The 22,615-nt window shown below is 49.4% G+C and overlaps 1 protein-coding gene across 3 annotated transcripts in view; it reads left to right on the top strand.

The window, feature by feature from the left end:
- GOSR1 (golgi SNAP receptor complex member 1) overlaps positions 1 to 18,489 on the top strand; it is a 51,411-nt gene extending 32,922 nt beyond the window's left edge. For 2 of the 3 annotated variants that reach the window (XM_081844292.1, XM_081844291.1), the window contains exons 7-9: positions 953 to 982; positions 12,686 to 12,768; positions 16,222 to 18,489. In XM_081844292.1, coding sequence (XP_081700418.1) covers positions 953 to 982; positions 12,686 to 12,768; positions 16,222 to 16,346 — 238 coding nt within the window. In that variant the 3' untranslated portion in view covers positions 16,347 to 18,489. Of the gene's footprint in view, positions 1 to 952; positions 983 to 4,041; positions 4,181 to 12,685; positions 12,769 to 16,221 lie in introns of those variants that run through there. The other variant, XM_081844293.1, reaches the window with a different exon arrangement.
- The last annotated feature ends 4,126 nt before the right edge of the window (positions 18,490 to 22,615 follow it).

Below are 22,615 nucleotides of genomic sequence, written 5' to 3'. Positions count from 1 at the left end.
CTGTATCCTGCGTTGCCATTCATGCAACTCACATAGGGGGAGATTCCTTGTAGTTTTTCCAGCATTTCTGGTCAAGCAGGCGAATTTTAACACTTCGAACACTGGAAGACAAAATCTGAGATACCTTTTGATAGATTGGGTCAGCCTTGTATGGTTGATGGCCCCTGCAGACCGTTTGACAAAGCACAGAAGAGCTGCCAGGGGGATAAATAGAAGAGAGAGTGTTCATTAGTCAACGGAGAGCAGAACCCACTTCTTCCTCTGAAATCCCAAACTTGTATATGGAAAGGATTTTTTGACAGTTGAGCTATTAGTAAGCCATTCTGTTTTCCTGCTTTTATCGTAAGCGGCTCTGATTGTGTGTACAGTGGTGCCCCGCAAGACGGAAAACCCGCTAGACGAAAGGGTTTTCCGTTTTGGAGGCGCTTCGCAAAACGAATTTCCCTATGGGCTTGCTTCGCAAGACGAAAATGTCTTGCGAGTTCCTGCAGGGTTTTCCCCATTTCCCCCCCCCTTTTCCTAAGCCCTAAGCCGCTTATCAGCTGATCCGCTGCTAAGCCGCTTATCAGCTGATCCGCTAAAAGCCGCTAAACCGCTAATAGTGCTAATCCGCTAACCTGTCAATGGGCTTGCTTCGCAAGACGAAAAAACCGCTATACGAAGAGCCTCACGGAACGGATTAATTTCGTCTTGCGAGGCACCACTGTATAGAAATCTATTCAAGTATCTGAAGAAGTGTGCATGCACACGAAAGTTCATACCAAGAACAAGCTTAGTTGCTCTCTAAGCTGCTACTGGACATTTATTTTATTTTATTTTATTTTATTTTTATATATATATATATATATATATATATATATATATATATATATATAGTTGTACTGTGTAGAAATCGTGATGTATAAAATTCTATTTCTTTTAACTCCCCCCCCCTTTTTTTTTTTTGTTTCAGCTCTGACCGGCTGGTAGAAGAGACAATAAGGTAAGACCCAGCCTACCACCTCATACCCGTCTTTTTTCTAAGCTCATGCATTTTGCACTTACCTGCTTGTAGAATCAGACTTGCAAGGCTCACCCCTCCCTGCTTCAGAGTTTAGTCTCTATACAATTTCTGAGGGGTCCTAATGCCAGCCATCAACCAGCCATCTCACTTCTGGTGGGTGCAGAGATCGATGGAGATAGTTTTCTAATCCATATAGCTGCCCACTAAATTTCTTATACAACTGGAGTAATTTTTCCACTGGGATTTTAGGGTAATAGTTATACCTATGGCTGTGTCAACCAGAACATCGTGCTATCAAGCTACTTTCCCAGGTACTTAATTGCCTAAGAGCCGCTGATTGACTATCTCTCCCACTCCCCCCAAAAAGAAGACATTTGCCCCCACAATAACCAGGATAGTGGAACGTTTTGTAGATCTTTTCTAAGTCACTGACGTATCAAAATAAAAAAGGAAAAATTAAATACTGCCACCAGCCACTTGACACTTTTAGTCATAACTTTTCTTTAAAAAGCAACATCGACGTAGTTCAACAAAATAAACATTGTTAGTGGGGTTGGACTAAATGACCTTTGAGTCCTTGTTACTTTGACAAATTGACTTCACTGCTTGCCTTGGGTGGGAGGCAAAGCCAGTGCTTGTTTTCCAAAGCTCTCCGTTCTGGACTCTGTTCTTCAGACCTCCTGTTTTATTTCTGAACGTTCATTTATTATCTTATAAATGCACAGTGTCACGTCACGTGACGCCTTTAGCACTGCTGGGCAGCCGAAAGGCAATTTGAGGGTGTTTTAAATATAGATTAGCAGCAGCTGCCGGAGAGGGGCAGAGGTGTTTGCAAAGTTGTGAGAAGGAGCTCCCCTCTTTACTCAGACTATCACCTTCTGTTTTGAGTTTTCGTTGCCTTTTCAATTTGCAGCCTACTTACATTACACACACACACACACACACACACACACACACACACACTTATTTAGCAGCATGGCTGCCTCCAATTGTGAAGGCAGTGCATAGCCATCGTAGCTCATAGCCATTGATAGCCCTCTCCCTCTGTGAATTTGTGCAGTCGTTTTTCATGGCCATCACTGCCTCCTGTGACAGTGAGTTCCACAGTTTAACTCCATGCTCTGTGAAGAAGGGCTTTTTTTTTTAACCTTTCCTGAATCTTCCAACATTCAGCTTCATTGGATGAGAGAGAGGGAGGGAAACTTTCATGTTCTCATTTCAGGTGTGGCTTCTGCAAAACACCCTGCGAGAACAAAGCCCATGTTTTTGTTCTCTTCTCTCCCTCCCCCCCCCCCCCCGGTTTTCTTCACTGTAATTGCAAACATTTGTGTATCTGATTAATTGGTGGTAGCGCGGCTGCTGCTGCTGCTGTTGCTTGAGGGAATTGTACCCACTAGGAATTCGCCCGTCTCTTAATTAGCTTCTTGTCTGTCATCACCCAGTGGGAGCACGTGAGGCAATGCAGAGCCTGAGTGGCGTTGAGTTACGGCTGCTTGGGTGACTGGAGCGCGGTTGGCTCCCTGGCCTTCTTGGTGCATTTCCGTCATCTGTTTAAGGCGGATGGTAATCTGGGGAGTGGAGAGCAGGAGGAGACTGGAGATCTGCCCCAGGAGTCTTCCACAGGTCCCGAGGAGATTTGCGACAGAGCCCTTAGAGAAGGGCCATAGCTCAGTGGTAAGAGCTCGGCACGGCGAAGGTCCCAGGTTCAGTCCCTGCCGGCATCTGGAACGCCAGAAATCCTGCAGAGCTGCTGCCAGTCTGTGTAGACAATACTGAGCTAGATGGGCCAGTGATCTGGCGCAGGATAAGGCAGCTTGCTGTGTTCCTGTTTAAACCATCCCTTTCTTTAGAATCATGAGGACTGGAATCATAGCTCATTTTTAGGGAAAGAAGCATAGCTTAGTGGTACACAGACCCTGCTTTGCAGAGGTAGAGCTGGGAATGTCTGAGGTCCTGGAGAGCTGCTGCCAGTCAACGCGGACAATACTGAGCTTAGATAGGCTGAAGGTCTGACTTAGTATAAGGCAGCCTTTAATTTAGAACCATGAGGACTTGAACCTTGTTTTGCTTTTAGTGCAAGACCCATAGTTCAGTGGTCAACTGTGCTGTGTGCTGTGGACACAGAACCTCCTGGGTTCAATCCCTGACAGGTAGAGCTTGTTAAGACTCCCTTCCTGAAACCCTGAGGAGCCGTTCCCTTTCAGGGTGGACACCACTGGGCTTAGAAGGACCGATGGGCTGCATCAATAGGAGTATTGCATCTAGATCAAGGGAAGTAATAGTGCCACTGTATTCTGCTCTGGTCAGACCTCACCTGGAGTACTGTGTCCAGTTCTGGGCACCACAGTTCAAGAAGGACACTGACAAACTGGAACGTGTCCAGAGGAGGGCAACCAAAATGGTCAAAGGCCTGGAAACGATGCCTTATGAGGAACGGCTAAGGGAGCTGGGCATGTTTAGCCTGGAGAAGAGGAGGTTAAGGGGTGATATGATAGCCATGTTCAAATATATAAAAGGATGTCACATAGAGGAGGGAGAAAGGTTGTTTTCTGCTGCTCCAGAGAAGCGGACACGGAGCAATGGTTCCAAACTACAAGAAAAAAGATTCCACCTAAACATTAGGAAGAACTTCCTGACAGTAAGAGCTGTTCGACAGTGGAATTTGCTGCCAAGGAGTGTGGTGGAGTCTCCTTCTTTGGAGGTCTTTAAGCAGAGGCTTGACAACCATATGTCAGGAGTGCTCTGATGGTGTTTCCTGCTTGGCAGGGGGTTGGACTCGATGGCCCTTGTGGTCTCTTCCAACTCTATGATTCTATGATTCTATGACTGGATGAGGAAGCTTCACCTGTTCCTCTGAGATCTGTTGTCTTGCAGGAATTTGGGGGAGATGACCCCTCAATCCGTCCTAGTGAGATAAATTTACTTTTAAATTTTTGCACATGTGAAATTCAGCTCCAGCATCCTAAACAAACGTTTCCCCTTCCTTCCTTCCCTCCCTCACTTTTCTCTTGCATTGCCAACTCCGTGGAAAAGAGCAGTTTTGGAAGTGCTTTCTCTTGCAAAACCATGTCCTCATTCTCCCCTCCCTCCCTCCTTCCTCCCTTCCCCTTTGTTATGTCAGCTTTCCCTGAAATGAAGTAAAACGAATGACCGGCTACGCTCCATGCGCCACCTAAATGAAGCAGAAATTCCTGTGCGCCATCATCAAGAAATGCTCCTCGCTGCCTCCTCCAGAGTTTTATGACTGCTGGGGGATTTTTGAGGGGAGGAGCACTCTTCGTTGTGGCTCTGTTTGTTTAGCTGCAAACCCCGAGAAAATTGGAGGGGTGATCTCTCTCAGCTCTTCAGGGTACATTAAACCTCCTCCTGAAAATTGGAGAAGGATGTACCAGGGCGTGGCATTTAGCAGAGTGACCTACTGAGAGAATTCTGTTAGCTCTGGGCAACAGCCCGAGTGGTTCAACTCTCCCCACCCACCCCAGTTATATTCAGCAGTGACTGGTGCCATTGAGACTGGTGGGACGGAAGTCAGGGATGCCAGCGGTGGGCTGTGCCAGAGGTAACAAGGGGCAACACAGAGGAGGAAGAGGAGGGAGCTGGTGGGCAAGGTCAGCCCCAGAGGGTTGGTTGTAAGTAAAGAGGCAGTCAAGTGTGGGGCTGGCTGAAGGCAAGAAGAATCACCTTGGTGGGGCAGTGCCCCAGTTGCCCTCAGTAGCTACGATACGATAGGATAATCTTTATCCCATACAGAACAACGAAATTGAAAAAAATCTACATCAGACATTCAGAAACCAACAAGCCTGCTATCCCAGCCTGGTTAGCCCCCTAAAAACTCTAATACCCCATGATTAAATACAATATACTCCAATAGAGACTACCTTACACTGCATTTAAAACCGAAATCGCATTTGGATAGAAACTGTTTCTCAGATGGCTAGTCCTAGTCTTTATAACCCTGGACCTTCTTCCAGAAGGCAGAAGCTGAAAGAGATCATTTCTGGGGTGCACACTATCCTGCGCTATCTCTGCAGCTTTCTTATGGCACCTGGAAGCAGAGATTTGATCCAAGGTGGGAAGAGGGCACCCAGTTATTCTCTCTGCAGTCTTGACAACCCTGGATAGCATTGTTTTTCCCCTGACTGTGCAGCTCCCAAACCAGTTTCTACTGCACACACAAACAGAGGTATTTCATGGTCAAATGCAGGTGTGGAAGGTTTAGTGCGTAACCCTAGCATGTCAGGCAGGAGGGACATTGCCAGGAGGTGCCACTGGGGATTATGGAATCGTAGGATTGTAGAGTTGGAAGGCACCCCGAGGGTCATCCAGTCCAACCCCCTGCACTGCAGGAATCTCAATTAAAGCATCCAAAAGAGGGGGCCATCCGACCTCTGCTTAAACACTTCCAAGGAAGGAGAGTCCGCCACCTCCCAAGGGAGACCATTCCACTGTCAAACAGCTCTAAGTGTCATAAAGTTCTTCCTGACGGTTAGTTGGAATCTCCTTTCTTGTAACTTGAAGCCACTGGTTCAAGTCTTACCCTTCGGAGTGGAGAAACCAAGCTTGCCCCATCCTCCATGTGAGTCCTTCAGATAGCTGAAGGTGGCTCTCCTATCTCCTCTCAGTTTCCTCTTTTCCAGGCTAAACATCCCCAACTCCCTCAACCGTTCCTCCTTAGGCTTGGTTTCCAGGCCCATGGCCGTCCTGGTCACCCTCCTCTGCTCACCTTCCAGCCTGTCAACATCCTTCTTAATTGTGGTAGGCAGAACTGGAATCCCTACTCCAGGTGTGGTTTGACCAAGGCAGAACAGAGTGGGACTATTACTTCCCATGATTGGAGCACTTTGCTTCTGTGGACGCAGCCTAACACGCCAAGCAGGGGCTCTGTGCTGGTACTTACTCACTGGCCCTTGGAGTTCGCCCCCTCTTCCTCCCACTGCCTCCCCCAGCGGAAAAACTCAGCCCCTTTCTGCTGCTCTGAAACCGTTTTGCAAGGTTGGTGCTGGAGAAGGCGGTTCTGCTGCTCCAAGCATCTCACCGGAGGTTTTTAAGCAGCTGTCGGAAAAGGTTCCTTTCAAGCTTCTCTTCCTTAATGGTGTCCCCCCCCCTTTCCCTCTCTCTCCTTTCTAATGCAACAGAAAAGCATCTGGCAGCCTCCCCGCCCCCCCCCTGCCAGCTGAAGCGAGGGGAGCGCTTGCGGCGGCCTTTGCAGCGAGCGAGCCTGAGATGTATTTAACATTAGCGCTTGGCTCCGGGCCCTCCCACCCGCACGGCTGGCTGGCAGGGTGTCGTGGCGGGTCGATTGGGTTGCTTCTGCCAGCCCCCAAACCCAGCCCTGTGCAGATCGGGGGCCGCTCAGTTGCCCAGGGTAAGGATCGTGGTTCTGGACAAAAACGATTATGTGTTTCTTGGGCAGAAAACGGCAGCTCCCTTGCTCAGGGAAGCCCTTTCCAGCTGAGGGCCACATTCTGTCCTGGGCAACCATCTGAGGGCCACATGCCTGTGGTGGGCGGGGCTAGACATGGAAGTGGGTGGAGCAACAGATGCAAATCTTGTACAGTGGTGCCCCGCAAGACAAACGCCTCGCAAGACGGAAAACCCGCTAGACGAAAGGATTTTCCGTTTTGGAGGCGCTTCGCAAAACGAATTTCCCTATGGGCTTGCTTCGCAAGACGAAATGTCTTGCGAGTTCCTGTGGGTCCCCCCCCTTTTTTCTCCCCTTTTCCTAAGCCGCTAAGCCGCTTATCAGCTGATCCGCTAAAAGCCGCTAAACCGCTAATAGCGCTAATCCGCTAAGCTGTCAATGGGCTTGCTTCGCAAGACGAAAAAACCGCTATACGAAGAGCCTCACGGAACAGATTAATTTCGTCTTGCGAGGCACCACTGTAATTCTTCAGTAAGCTGGTTTCTTCACACCCACCTGCCTTTCTCTTGGAAAAGGGCCATAGCTTTCTAGGTTCAGTCCCCAGCATCTCCCATGTTTAAACTAACTCCTGCTTGAAACTCTGGAGAGCTGCTGCCAGCCAGTGTAGACAACTCTGAGCTAGATGGACCCAGTGATCTGACTCAGTACAGTGGTGCCCCGCAAGACGAACGCCTCGCAAGACGGAAAACCCGCTAGACGAAAGGGTTTTCCGTTTTGGAGGCGCTTCGCAAGACGAATTTCCCTATGGGCTTGCTTCGCAAGACGACAGCCCATAGGGAAATCTCCGGGACAGTGGGGAAGCGCAGCTCGTCTTCCCCGCTGTCCTCGGACCTCCTCCGAAGCCTGGCGGCGGGGCGGGGACACCTCCTCCCGCCGCTGGGCTTCGGAAGGATGCCCCAATGCCGGGCGGCGAGGCGGGAACGCCTCCCCCCGCTGCCCGGCATCGGAACGATGTCCCGAAGCCGAGCGGCGGAGCGGGAAAGTCTCCCCCCGCCGCCCGGCATCGGAAGGATGCCCCGATGCCGGGCGGCGAGGCGGGAAAGCCTCCCCCCGCCGCCCGGCTTCGGGGCGGGAAAGCCTCCCCCCGCCGCCCGGCATCGGAAGGATGCTCCGATGCCGGGCGGCGAGGCGGGAAAGTCTCCCCCCGCCGCCCGGCATCGGAACGATGTCCCGAAGCCGAGCGGCGGGGTGGGAAAGTCTCCCCCCGCCGCCCGGCATCGGAACGATGTCCCGATGCCGGGCGGCGGGGCGGGAAAGTCTCCCCCCGCCGCCCGGCATCGGAACGATGTCCCGAAGCCGAGCGGCGGAGCGGAAACGCCTCCCCCCGCCGCCCAGCTTCGGGGCGGGAAAGCCTCCCCCCGCCGCCCGGCTTCGGGGCGGGAAAGCCTCCCCCCGCCGCCCGGCTTCGGGGCGGGAAAGCCTCCCCCCGCCGGGCGGCTTCGGGGCATCGTCCCCATGCCGGGCGGCGGGGCAGGAACGCCTCCCCCCGCCGCCCGGCTTCGGGGCATCGTCCCGATGCCGGGCGGCAGGGCAAGAAAGCCTCCCCGCGCCGCCTGGCATCGGAACAATGTCCCGAAGCTGGGCGGCGGGGCCGCGAAGCCTGGGCGCGCTGGCAACTCTCCGCAAGGAGCGCTCCCGCTGCTTGCGGAGAGGTCCGCGAAGCCTGTCCTGGACCTCTTCTGAAGGCAGGGGGGGGGCAAAAGTCTTTGTCCCCCCTGCTTGCCTTCCCAGGGGCTTTTAAATCGCCCGGACAGCGGAGAAGTCCTCCGCTGTCCCGGGCGATTTTAAAATGCCGCCCGCCAGAAGAGGTCGGGGGAAGGCGGTTTCCATAGGAACGCATTAATTGATTTTCAATGCATTCCTATGGAAAACCGTGCATCGCAAGACGAAAAACTCGCAAGACGAAGAGACTTGCGGAACGAATTAATTTCGTCTTGCGAGGCACCACTGTATAAGGTGGCTTCCTATGATTCTATACTACATCTGCAAAAACAAGAAGTATTATCAGAGTGAATTTTCTGCTTTAGGGATGCAAATAATTTAGTCTAGTCATATGCCCTGAATGTTTATGATGAATGAATGTTTATGTTTTACCTATAAATACAGAAATGTCATACAGTACCACGTCTCCCTGGTAAAACCTGTGCTCAGTTCTGGGGCTTTTTGAATATTCCCTTGAGGGAAGACTCCTCTGTAAAAAAAATTTTTAAAAATGTCCCTACATGGGCTGCCGCAAATCCATATTGGCCAGCAGAACAAACCATTATTATTTGTATGCTCAGAGTACAAACTGAGAGGCAGAAAAGGTAATGCTTTGGATTTCTGGTGAAAGGAAAACCTTAAGAGGTGGGTTCCTTTACAGCTCAGGTCAAAAAGATACGCAGGGAAGCTGAATAAATTTTTCCTCCAGGGAGAAAGTAGGTAGGGAGACTTCCTCCCTCCCCCCCTCACAATTCTAGAACCCCAGAAAGTCACACATTGAAACTGAATGCTGGGAGATTCAAGGGAGACGAAGGAAGGACTTTGTCACAGAATGCATGGGTAAACTGTGGAACTCACTGCCACAAGAGGTGATGATCAGCAAGTTGGACGGTTTTAAAAGGGGATTTGAGGGGGGAAATTCATGGTGGATCAGGCTATGAATGGCTACTGACTATGATGGCTACGCTCCCTCTCTGCCAGAGGCAGTATTCCGCTGTATCTCAATCTGAGACTCATAAACAGGAAGCTTGCTGTTGCAGCAGCCAAGCTCTTCTGGTTTTCTTACGTAAAGAAGGCGGATACTTAGGCTGGGAAGTGTTATCGTCTGAGTGGAGGTTTTCATTAGCCAATCACATAAATCACTTGCTGTCATTCACCAATTAGGTAAAGCCAATTATGGTTGTTTATTTCACGGCAGTGCAAAGTTTCTCTGACTTTCTAAGTCGGGCCATAGCTCCGTGGCAGAGCAGCCGCCTTGCATGCAGAAATCCCCAGCTAAGGCTGGGGAGACCAGGCCTGAAACCCTGGGCAGACACTGCCAGTCAGTGCAGACAGTGCGAGGTGGAACACATAAAGCTCTCCTTTTGCATTGGAAGGACCATAGCTCAGCGGCATAGAGCATCTGCTTTGCACACAGAAGGCCCCAGATTCAATGCCCAGCATCTTTGAGCAGGACTGGAAAGATCCTCTGCCTGAAACCCTGGAGAGCCTCTTTAAGTCAAGTGTGGACAATACTGAGCTAGATGGACGAATGAGTCTGATTTGGGATGAGGCAGCTTCTTGCACCTGATACTCTCTTAGCAACAAATCCACCCAGGTTTTGCTGTGTCCCTGGGTTCACAGGAAATGCACTTTCCAGTGCTACAGAGCAGCATAACAAACCTTTCTTTCTCCCTCTTGCTCCCTGTGTTGCAGGATTTCCTTCCTGTCTCCCATTTTCATTTTCTCGTTTTCTTTTTTCTTTTTTTTTTCCTTTGTCGTTTGCCTGGGAATTCCACCTCCAAAGGCATATTTATTTTTTTAAAAAAAATATTTATTAAAGTTTTTAAATATAAATGCACAAATAATAAACAATCTTACTTCTGTCACAAACATAGTTTCATCACTTCTTTGGACTCCCTCACGTCTCCCGCTCCCATTTACATTGTTAAAAGTTTTTTCCAAACAAATTATCAACTTGTTTACAAATCTCATGTCCAGTCATTCAAATATGATCTAGCAATTCTTCCAAAAAATTTTATATTTTCTTTAGTCTCACTTATCATCAAATTTTAATTCTAATTTAGTGGTGGCCGATTTTTTATAATCTAGCATCCTTCTTAACATTCAGCCAAATTACAATGTTTTTGTAGATACATCTTAAATTTCTTCCAGTCTTCCTCCATCTTCTCTTCTCCCAGGTCTCGGATTCTGCCAGTCATCTCGGCCAGTTGCATATAGTCCATCAGCTGCATCTGCCACTCTTCCAGTGTGGGTAGATCTTGAGTTTTCCAGTTTTTTGCGATGAGTATCCTTGCTGCCGTTGTTGCGTACATAAAGAATGTTCGGTCCTTCTTTAGCACCTTCTGGCCGACAATACCCAGGAGGAAGGCCTCTGGTTTCTTAGTGAAGGTATACTTAAATACCTTTTTCAGCTCATTATATATCATTTCCCAGAAGGCCTTCACCTTAGGGCATGTCCACCAGAGGTGAAAGAATGTTCCTTCATTTTCTTTACATTTCCAACATTTATTATCAGACGAATGGTATATTTTGGCAAGTTTAACTGGGGTCATGTACCATCTATATATCATTTTCATTATATTTTCCTTCAGAGCATTACATGCGGTGAAGTTCAGCCCAGTGGTCCACAACCTTTCCCAATCCTCAAACATAATATTATGCCCAATGTCCTGCGCCCACTTTATCATAGCCGATTTAACCATTTCGTCTTGTGTATTCCATTTTAACAGCAAGTTATACATTCTAGATAGTACCTTAGTCTTTGGTTCTAACAATTCTGTTTCTAACTTCGATTTCTCCACCTGGAACCCTAACTTTTTGTCATTTTAAAAAGCTTCTTTAATCTGAGCGTAATGTAACCAGTCTCGCACCTTATCCTTCATTTTCTCCAAACTCTGCAATTTCCAATTGTCTCCATCTTTTTCCAGTATTTCCCAATATTTTGGCCATTTGGCCTCCATATTGGGTCTTTTTCGGGCCTTAGCTTCCAGAGGTGAAAGCCACCTTGGAGTTTTATTCTCCAATAAGTCTTTATATTTTGTCCAGACATTGAACACTGCTTTCCTGACAATATGGTTCTTAAAGGCCTTATTGATCTTAACTTTGTCATACCATAAGTATGCATGCCAACCAAAAGCATTGTTAAAACCTTCCAGGTCTAATACATCAGTGTCTTCGAGAAGTAGCCAGTCTTTTAGCCAGCAGAAAGCTGCGGCTTCATAGTACAACTTTAAGTCTGGCAGGGCAAAGCCCCCTCTTTCTTCATTTTCTCGTTTTCACCCCTTTTCCTTCTGCTTCTTGCGCATTTGCTGGCCGCTCCTCCAGCTTTGAGGATCCCCTTTTGAATCCCTTTCTTTGCCACACCACAGAAGGAGAAGACTTTCTGCTTCTTTGTTTTCCTTCCTCTGTCCCCTGCTCGCCTGATCTTCAAAAGAGGGCTCCCATGAGTGCCAGCAGGTTGCCTCTCTTTACCCTTGGGCCTGGGTAGCTGTGGAAACAAACACTGATTTGCCGTGCTGCGTATACAGAGGTTCCCATTTTTAAAAACACATACAAAAACCCAACAACCTCCTATACACCTGCCTTGGGGTTTGCCCCGACTTAAAGGCCGCATCTTAACATGGCTAAACACTTCCGAAACGAAGCAGACCTCAAGAAATAAAAGAGAGCAGGATTCAGCAAAGTGATTCTTCCCCATCCCTGTAGGGCCCGGGTTCAAACCCCAGCAGCATCTCAAGGTAGGCCTGGTGAGAAAGACTCCCTGCCTGAAAGCATGGAGAGCTGCTACCAGCCAGTGCAGACAACCCTGGGTGGGATAGGCCAATGGTCTGGCTCAGTATAAGGCAGCTTCCTGTGTTTGTATCTCCCTCTCCGCTCCTGATTAGCTTTTGTGTTGCCCAGTCTGTCCGCAAGTTGTGCTTCGCACAACCTCTCCCCACAGCAACCAGGGCTGGCTCTGACACCCTCATGCACAACTCCCTGTCACTCAGCAAAGTGCCTTCTCACTGTCATCATCCCCAGCTGCCACCGCCTCTCTCCTTCCCTGTTGCGGCCGCCCCCTGCTTGCTTGCTTTCACTTGCTTGCATCCTTAAAACATTCTAGGTTTTGAGTCGCTTATGGTCTTCTCTTCGCCCTCTCTGGTCCCTCCTCTTGTCATAAGCAGCAGACTTTAGACCGCTTCCAACTTTGAAAAAGAAACGCCTTCATGGAGCTTTAAACACGAGACGGTACCTGCTGTGGGGCCTTCTGCTGGTTTTAACAGCTATCCCCTCTGTTTAGGGAACCCCGGGATCCAAGTGGGGCCTTGGGATCTCTAGCAGAGGCATTTCCTATGCACCCTCATCAAATGACAACTCCCAGAATTCTTTGGGGAGCGGGAAACCATGATGGTTGAAACCGTATTCAGCTTGTACTTGTCAACATGCTTCCACTTGCATCCATACATATATATGTGGCAGCTTTTTGTTATATCAGATTGCAAGTTATTCAGGGTACCAGTGACATTACCTTTCTTTCCTTTTCTCTCTCTCTCTCTGCTCACCCACCTCCTTTCCAGCATTGCCATGGCAACGAAAGAAAACATGACCTCTCAACGAGGGATGATGAAGTCCATACAGAGCAAGATGAACACTTTGGCCAGTATCCTTTCAAAGAAAGCCGGTTCTGCTTTCAAACATCCCCACGTTGCAATTCACTGCGGCTGGGCAGGGTGGGTGCGATCTTCCTCTAGCTAAACTTCGCCTTGGACCTGCTCCAGAGTGTGAATCTTACTTGCACGTAGCAAGACTCTTGTTCTGCCGGGTGAAATAACTCAAACTTGGGTTTCTGTTCCTGCCAGATTATTTAACGCATGAATCTGAGCAGTGCCCCAGGCAAGGGTTAAAGGCACAGAAGGGGAACTGGGTGGCAAAGTATGAGCCAAGACATTGATCCAACAAGCTGCACGCCACCCCTGCGGGGCGGGCACCAGCCTGAGCATGGCATAGAACAGGCACCTTTGCTCTGGGCAAGCAAATGGTGACTCCTGGGCTGGGCATGTGAGGTTCGTTCATCATGGCTTTGGTATCCTCATGTCCTTGAGATGGAGGCGCCACCTCAGTATCCAACTTGCTCTCAAGGAGGCTGCTTACTTGCAGAAGGGGCTGACAGCAACAGGGGGGGAGGGCCTTTGGGAGGGCCAGGCTAGAGGTGTCCAATATCACGGGGTGTGGGGGGACACCTCTCTGACCCCGCTGCTTGAACCTTCCCCAGGGTCGGGCTCCTCTTGATGACTGGCACTGCCCCGATTTCACCCCTCTCTCATGCTGCTCAGACTCCGCCTGCCCCTCTGCCAATTCGTCTAGCTCCAGATCCCCACTCTCTCCAACCCATCTCCACAGGGATCGTGAGAATTCTCCTTTGACCCCCCCCCCCTTTGGAGGAAGCATTCTAAAGGATAAGCAAACTTTTCCAACAAACACCAAAGGAAATCGCTTTGGTCAGCCTTTGCAAGCTCCCATGGTTGACCACGAAACTATTAATCTCAGGGTTGTGGGTTCGAATCCTGCGTTGGGCAAAAGATTCCTGCATTGCAGGAGGTTGGGCTGGATGAGCCTTGTGGTGCCTTCCAACTGATTCTACGATCAGCCATTGTCAGCACAGCCGTGTTTTACTACAACCCCCATCAGCCCTAGCTGGAACAGCCGTATTTTGGACTCCAGTCCCCATCATCCCCTGATGAAGCGACCATGTTTTGGACCCCATCAGCCCCAGCCGGCACTTCCAGGCTAATGGGAGTTATAGTCCAAGTCCTGGGGGGCGGGGGCGCAAGGTTGGCAGAGTCTTCTGCAGGGGTTTCTTCCATCTGCCTCTCCCTCCCTTTCCTGCAGCCAACCGGAAGATTGCTGCAACTTTAGTGCATCCCCCAGGCTGCTCTCGTTCCTCTCCTGGTCTGTGTGTCTCCCCACCCACCCTGACTCGTTCTCCTTGTTCCTCTTCGCTCCCCAAGCCTACGAACAAAGCTTTTGCTGGGGCGCCTTCAGTGCCTCCCTTGCATGAGCCCAAAGAAAAGGCGTTAAGCCTCATTTGATTAGACAGATCACATTCCCAAAGATGCGCAGCTTGATGAACCGTAAATTTCATTCAGGCTTCTCTTTTTCTTTCCCCCGTTCCTTCGTTCCCCCTCCCCTCCAGCATCGGGCACAAACAAAGCGACATTGGCTATTAGCATTGCCCTTAAAAGATTATTGGGGAAGGAGGTATAAGACCCGCAGAAGGTGCAGCCTTTTCCGGTGTTTCTGATCAGCAGGGAAAGCTGCGAAACCATTGCTGTCAACTCAAACTGACCCCCTCATAGGCAAGGCCCAGAGCAAAGGAGATTCCCCAAGCCCTGCATCCTTGCTGCGTGACATGCAAGGGAATCTAGGAAGGCAGGGATGGAGAGAGACAGGTGGCCCTCCGGACATCATTAGCCTCCAGCTCCCAGCAGCCCCATTGCGGCAGGTGGCAGGGCATGATGGGAGTTGTAGTACCGCAAGATCCGGAGGGCCACAGCCGCTTCCCATCCCCATTTAAGGAGGAGGAGTTGGAAGAATCCCTCTCTATGCATCAAGCACAGGGACACCTGTGGTCCCACAGATGCTGTCAGACTCCCAACTCCCCTTGTCCCCTGCATGTCTGGTGGCAGAGCATGATGGGTGTTGTAGTCTAATGGCATCTTTCCTGTCCCCTTTATAAGGGCACTGTTGCTCTTCCCTCTGGGGAAAGCCATGTCTATTAAGGGTCTTTATAATGCTTTTCCCTTGCACTGGAAGTAAACCACTGGGGCACATTTTCTTTTTCTTCTTTTTGCACCCTGATTCCCTGGCCTACGTATGTTCAGTATATGCTATGTTACTTTCTCTCCCTCCTTCTCCCCCCGCCCCCCCTCGGTTAGTTGTTATGGTCTCTAAACAATTATCTAAAGCAACTAAGCTCCCTCTGTATCACAAACTAAGCCAGTCATTTAGGAAGATTAAATACTAGGATTCTGCATAATTGTGAGCATTAAGCTTCCTCACCCCCCCCCTTCTCATTATTGCTCCCCCCTTTTCTTTTATTCTGACGACAAAAAAACAATTGCAGTCCCACTAATAAGCTGTTAAGCGGTTAAAGCCACATGTCTCTCCCTAATCTCAGCAGTTGGGGACTTTTCCTTCCCCTCTTTGATGACTAATGATCTTGGGGACAGGGCTCTGACATGTTCCTTTCCCCTTCTCCCCTCCCCTATGCTCTTATTAAAAACTCAAATCTTCATGGATTGGGTTGGGGAACCTCAGACCCTTGGGGGCTGAATGCGGCCCCCTCCAAGCCTCTCTGCCTGCCCCCCATGATTCTCCCCAAGCCATGCCATTCACCAGCCCTGCTTTACACTCTCTTTGAGGTGAAGGAAGAAAGGGTGGGAGATGCTGGCCACCCCATTGATCTGCCCCTCCCCACCCCATGTATCCAGTTCCTAAAATCCTTCTGAATCAAAAAGGGCCCTTCTGTGATTGAGTATCTGCACTGGTTGGATTTCTGCTCATCGTAGAGCTTTTGAAAGCATGGCTGCCTGTCCAGGGGAGGGGAGGAAGTGGATAGCTTCAGGGCAAGATGGGGAACCTCTGGCCTTCAGACCTCTCATCCCTTCCCTTGCCACGCCTCCTCTCCTCAGGCCACACCCCTCTCTGCTCCTCCTTCTCTCCCTCCCTTGAGAGTTTCTGCCTGCCTGGAAGCGTGTCCCTGAACTGGCCATGCCTCTTTGCTTGCCTGCATGGAGGACGGAGAGAGGGGTGGATGCGCCTGAATATCAAAGCCATGAATGTTTATGCGGCTGGAGGTTTTTAAGCAGAGGTCGAGTCGCCATCTGGCAGGGCATCTTCAGCTGCAACTCCCGCATTGCAGGGGGTTGGTCTAGATGGCCTTTGGGGGGGACCTTCCAGTTCTATGTTTCCTCCAGGCGTGGACACTGAGGTCCAGTAGCCTTGCAAGGGGCCACGGGGAGGGAGCGGAAAGGAACACTCAGGGCACGCTCCCTGGACAAAATGCATTCCTTGGCACAATGATCACCTTAACTCTGCTCCCCCCCAAAAAAAGACCGGTTTCCAGCTGTCAACAGCCTGATCCAGCGGATCAACTTCCGCAAGCGGCGGGACTCCCTCATCCTGGGTGGCGTTATCGGGATCTGCACCATCCTCTTGTTACTCTACGCTTTCCATTGATGGGACGCTTTGCACAGAGACTTCTGAGCTTGGAGGGGGGGGGTGTCCATTGCCTAGTCTGGGAGGGACAGGCAGGCAAAGACTGTTGGAGTGCCCCCCCTCTGGTGAAATCGAAGCCGAGGGTCACGCAGAGAGGAGGGCGGCATGGGGGGGGTCACGCTCCCTCTCTCTGAGGCCGGCCACAACCCCCAGAGGTGTCTCCCCCTTCATCTCTTTTCAGTTACGGTTGTACTCAAAACATGTGCATTAACTCTTCCCTTCTTTTGAAAAACACACACATATGCGTAGGCTCAAGGTGAGTAAACCTGCGTGACAATGCTGCCACCTTTAGTGTCACCTAGGACCATATTTTGGTGGGGTTGGGACCCGAAAAAGATCCATCACCAATTTTCTCAAACCCACCTGCCCATCAAATGTCGAGTCAAGCCTTTCTCAAATGTTTTGAGATCTTGAGGTGGCTTCAAGCCATCACGTGCTGGCTTTATCATGAATACAGCTTGAAGACATCTGGTTTCTTTAAAAATATATATATAATAATTCTAGCCTGGTCCAGCCGTTCGATTGTTCCTGCGTTACTTTGAGCCGCCGCCTGCCTCTTGGAGATCCCTGCGAGAGATCCAGTTGCTTGGCTCCCTTTTCACAGCACACCAATCTGTGCATGTTCAGGAGGGATTCCTGGTGGATTTAAGGAAGAGGGGAGATCCTCTGGGGGTGGGGGGAGGGATATAAAATCCCCTTTTTGGAGAAAGGGACTTTTGAGAGCGACCAAAGCCTATCATCTTGACTCATATCTCTGGCCAGGGCTTCACATAGGACCCGTTTTTTAAAAAAAATAATCTATTTTAATTTAGATGGAAAGCTATTCTAAACATTGTTTTCTACTGTAATGTATGTGGCATTCTTTTTTGGGGGGCGGGGAGAAGGCGCAGTCAGAGCATGAGGGGAACACATAAGGGCCATCATGTTTGACGTGGAGAAGGGCTTGTGTGTTGTTGGAATCTCTCTTCGTAAAACTGTTGAGATATAGATGGCCATGCTCCTATTTAAAGGACTTAAGAAAGAGAGAGACACGCCTTTTCGGATCTTGCAACGTTGTGGGGAGGGTGGGATGGCTGCAGATGCATTTATTTTTATGTCTTTTCTGTCCTCACCGGCATGAATCAGTCTTCTCTTCAGATGTCACCTTCGCACACCAGAAAAGAAATCAGATTGTGAGCTCTCTTCTCCCGGGCTTCCTAACCTGTCCTAAAGCAGCCTGCTCCTGTTCTAACAACAGACACTGGATTTCCAGGGGTTTGGGTTTTTTTAAAAAAGAAAAATAGGTTTAAAAAATTACCAAATTGTTGTGGCAGCCTCTCCAGACTCAGACAAGAGATCACCGTTTTCCATAGAAGCAAATGCGGATTCCGTGTTCTGCCCATTCTTTTAGCGAAAGTGGGGAGTCGGACTAGAGCAGCCTGTGGCAGCCTGGTGCCCTTCCTTCCAGGTGTTCTGGACTATGGCACGCCATCGAAACATCTGGATGCACCAGGTTGGCAAAGGCTGATCAAGAGACTTTGCATCAGTCACTGCTTTAACTTAGAGGCTTCCAAGTAACCTGTTTCTAGGCCCAGCAAAGACCATATCCCGTGCACCTTGTGCAAAAAGCAACAACACCCAAACCCGAACCATTGGAATTAATATATGATCTGTTTAGATGGACTCAGAAAATTGCCGTTTTACAGATGCTCCAAATTCCTTGAGCTGATTTAACTGTTGATCCTGTTTGGGTTTTGAAGGCGTTTAACCGTTAGTGCTGATTTCCTTAAACAAAAAAATTACAGGGTTTATATCCTTTGCCTACAAGGAGCGGACAGATGGTTGATAGTAGAGAAATATCTTCGGATCCATACAAACTGTTGACTTGGGAAATGGCAAAGGGGAAGATTAAAGGGCAATTAAGTGGATTTGCTATCAAATTTCTGCAACCAGAGTTGGAAAGGATGACCCCTGGATTCTCTTTTATTTTCTTCTGTACTTCTTGGCCACATGTCGACGGTGGTTGTACTCTGCTGAGATGGGAAGGAGTGGGTTGCTTTCTGTAGCTGGCAAAGTAATAAGTTAAGCACTATCCTAAATAAAATCCATTTATTTAATCTTAGAATTGTTAGTTCTTTTCCCCCTCCCCGAGATTCAGCGGAAGACTATTTGGAGCGTATCTTGAGAACTTGTGGGGAGGTAGGAGCAGTGGAGAAGGAGATACAGAACCGATGTCTTTCAGCTAGAGAGGGTGCAGACATCAGTATGTAACAGAATGTTCCATGTTTCAGAATACACACAGAGACTTCCTGCCTATGGAAAGCTAGCTCATATTAAATCCATGATCCTCTAGTTTTCAATGTGCAGGGTGGTTTGTTACTTCTTAAATGTGGGGAGCCATTGAAAAGAACAAAAACAAGTTCCCCGGCTGTAATCCGTACTGGTACACACTCCTACAGGATCTGTGCTGTGCGATTTTGCCAGACGTATCGTTTGGCTCATGGAAAACTGACTATGCATTGTCAGCTGTGGGTTTGAAGGAAATGGTTTTTAGAGGCCAGATATCCCTCTCAATGGACACCTTAAATACATTTCATGGAGAAAGTGAATAGGTAAAGGTAAAGGGACCCCTGACCACTAGGTCCAGTCGTGGCCAACTCTGGGGTTGCAGCGCTCATCTCGCTTTATTGGCCGAGGGAGCCGGCGTACAGCTTCTGGGTCATGTGGCCAGCATGACTAAGCCGCTTCTGGCGAACCAGAGCAGCACACGGAAACGCCATTTACCTTCCCGCTGGAGCGGTACCTATTTATTTACTTGCACTTTGACGTGCTTTCGAACTGCTAGGTTGGCAGGAGCAGGGACCGAGCAACAGGAGCTCACCCCGTCATGGGGATTCGAACTGCCAACCTTCTGATCAGCAAGTCCTAGGCTCTGTAGTTTAACCCACAGCGCCACCACTTATCTCCCTCTCTCTTAACACTAGAATTTGTGGACATCCAGTGAAGCTGAACGTTGGAATGGATTAAAGAATGGATCACTTCAAGCCACGCAGAATTAAACTATGGAACTCTCTGCCACAGGAGGCAGTGATGGCCACCAACTTAGGTGGCTTTAAAAGAGGATAAGACAAATTCATGGAGGATGGCTACGAGCCCATGATGTCTGTGTTCTGCCTCCATGGAGGCAGCCATGCTTCTGAATCCCGGTTCCTGAAAACTGCAGGAAGGGAGAGAGCTCTTGTGCCCGAGTCCTGCTTGCGGGCTTCCCAGAAGTGGCCTCTGTTGAGACGAGGATGCTAGACTAGATGGGCCATTGGCCTGATCCAGCAGGTTCTCATTACATTCTCCCAAAGCTCTTACAGATGAGATGGCAAGGAGAGGCAGGCAGGCAATGAGTTTGGGGGCAGCCAAATGAACCCCCTTTCCTCAGTGGCTGTCCATCCCTCAGTACCATGACAGCGACAGAAGAGGGCTGCTGCCTTCATGGCCTGCTTGGGACGTCAAACTGGAGAGACCTTCACTCTGATCCTCTTCTCACATCCTTTTGAAAGCTGCCTTCTCCACTTCCTGCCCACGGGCGGGGAAATCCTGGGGCGAGCGCACACAGCGCAAGGCCATTGCTCTTGCAAATTGGGCAGGCGTAATTGCCTCCCAGAAGAGGCCCGGCAGCTCTGGAGCAGAGAAGCGGTGCCAGGTGATGTCTCCCTTGTGGCCGCCTCCCAACAAACGCCGCTGCTTCCACCGCACCCTTCGTTAGTCACAGTCTGCTGCAGCCCAGGAAAAATGCATTGGTAACTGAGCACAGAGAGCGGGTAGCGAGTTCGAGTTTTGCCCGGTCCTCCAGCCACAAGAAGGCTCGTTTGAAGTCGGGCTTTGCAAGGATGTCTTCCGCTCTCTTGACGGAGCAGCTGCAGGTTTGGGTGTCAGTCAAGGATACGAGAGACCAGGGTTCGAATTCCCACTTGGCCACAAAGCTAACTAGCCGACCGTGAGCCAGTCACTGCCTCCCAGCCTAGCCTACCTCACAGGGTTGTTGTGGGGATTAAATTAAGAGGGGGAGAACCATGTTCACTACCTTGAGCTCCTTGGAGAAAAAGGTGGGATATGTATCGATCCATCCATTTATATGGATGTGTTAAGGACCAGTCCACTGGTTCATTGGGGCAATTGGGGGTGCTACCCCACCAACCTCAGCCTGCCCTCATCCAATCCCCACCTCAGCTTTCTTCCTTACCTACAACCCAAGCTCAGTCAGTAGAGCATGAGACTTAATCTCAGGGTTGGTTGTTCGAACCCCACGTTGGGCAAAAGTTTTCTGCGTCACAAGATTACCTTTGTGGTTCTACGATTCTGGTATTCTAACCAGGCCAGGGAGTGTCTCCACTTCCCATTGGATCTGGTGCCCCCTACTGTTGGTCTCCCTCTCTTCTGCCCTACCAGTTCCAAAGGGCCCAGCCACCAGCACAACCACCAGCGGCATCAATAGCTGAACCAGGAATAGGAACTGTGCCGGCCCTACCATTAGGTGGGGTGAAGCCACCACCCCAGTGGGTGTGCCTTCCACCAGCATCAATTCTGATTTCCAGTGGGATGCCACGTGAGATCTTGCAGAGGCCTCCTGTACATTTTTCCTCCTGTATATTTCGCTCTAAGGGGCTTTGTCAAGTAGAGTCGTACCTTGGTTCTTGAACTTCTTGTTCTTGAACTTCATCCATTCTAGGAGTCTGTTCGACTCCTGAAAGCGTTTGAAAACCAAGGCGCAGCTTCTAGTTGGCTGCAGGAGCTTCCTGCACTCAAGCAGAAGCCACGTTGATGTTCAGCTTCTGGAAAATGTTCACAAACCAGAACATTTACTTCCGGGTTTGCGGCGTTTGGGCGCCGATTTGTTCGGGAGTCAAGCCATTCAAGTACCAAGGTACCACTGAACATTACTTCTAGTAAATGAGTCACCATAGCCACTAGAGAGTCATGAAAAGTTGGGTCCTCACAAGCAAGACCCAAGCACAAGAGCTCTCTGCCGGTTTCCAGCAACTGGCAATCCTACTGATAATGTATTTTGGTGCTTTTCTATTGCAAACTGCCCTGTGATCTTCAGATGGAAGAAATTTGATAATAATAATAATCCACAAGGCTTGCTGTGTCCTCAAGGTTTTCCACAGTTCTGCTGTTTCAATCCCCTCTTTCCCCCCCTCAGGTCTGCTTGGGTCAAATAATTGCAAGCTGGTTCTAGATCTAAAATAAGACACAAAGGCAATTAAGCAAAATAAAAGGGGGAGGCCAGTATGTGTGTAAAGAAATGAATGAATCTGCCTTAGCACTTTTTGATGGAAATGTACTCCTGCAAAGGGGAAATCATCTTCCTTTCGGGATCTATTATTCATGGGGACCCATCGGGTTGTTGTATTTATTAATAATATAGAAGGTGGAAGAAGCTGGTCTCTGCAGCTGCTCTGATCTCCAGCAGCCCAGCACTTTGCACCTGCCTGGCTGGTCTCAGGTGTGTTGGCTGTCCAGCCAAGGAGGGTGGGGGGTGAGGGTGCAAGACATCCTGTCTTGTCCAATCCTTCTCTCGTGCTTCAATTTGGGCTTGCTCCCCAAATCCCACCTCCCAGGCTGACTTCAGCCACAGGGGGAACCTCTCGTGGCCGAGAGTCCAAAGCAGGTCAAACGCATGGAAAGAATCGGAACAGCCTCCCAGGACACAGCCTCTGTGCTTTGAATCTTAAGAATTTCTTAGCAATTGGAGGTGTGGGGGGCGGGATTTGTTTGTGTTTAAAATCCAAGTTTCTAGTCCTCATGTTCATAAGATAAGGACAACTTTGGATCTTCCTGCCAAGGAAGGCCGATATCGCTCCTTCGCTGATGGTTTTCTGCCTCAGTGCAGACATTTGTTTCCTGAAGACATTTTAACCTGTTAATTTTAATGTCTCCAAATGAATTGAGATGGTGTGTTGCTTATATAATGCCTGGTGGTGGTTACATGGTTTGCAGGTTGGCTACAGAATTGGGTTGGGTTTGCTGCTGCTCCTCCTCTCCCTTGTTTGATTATTTTGTCATTCCTTAACATCGTTTTTTTTAAAACACCCTTGAGCCTTTGATTTAATGTAAAAGGTATCTCTTATTACCTTAATTGTATGTTAAAAGTACATCAGTGGTAAAAAGCTGCCTGTGACTAATTAATGAGAAGAGCTCTTCAGCTGGATTGGTCAAAAGGAAGCCCTTCTGATCCAGCATTATCTTCTGACAGTGAT

This window comes from Podarcis erhardii, assembly GCF_964252035.2.
Source record: "Podarcis erhardii genome assembly, chromosome: 16".
NCBI classification, from domain to species: domain Eukaryota; kingdom Metazoa; phylum Chordata; class Lepidosauria; order Squamata; family Lacertidae; genus Podarcis; species Podarcis erhardii.
The sequence above is the reverse complement of the archived record's forward strand: the minus strand, read 5'-3'. Positions and strand labels throughout refer to the sequence as shown.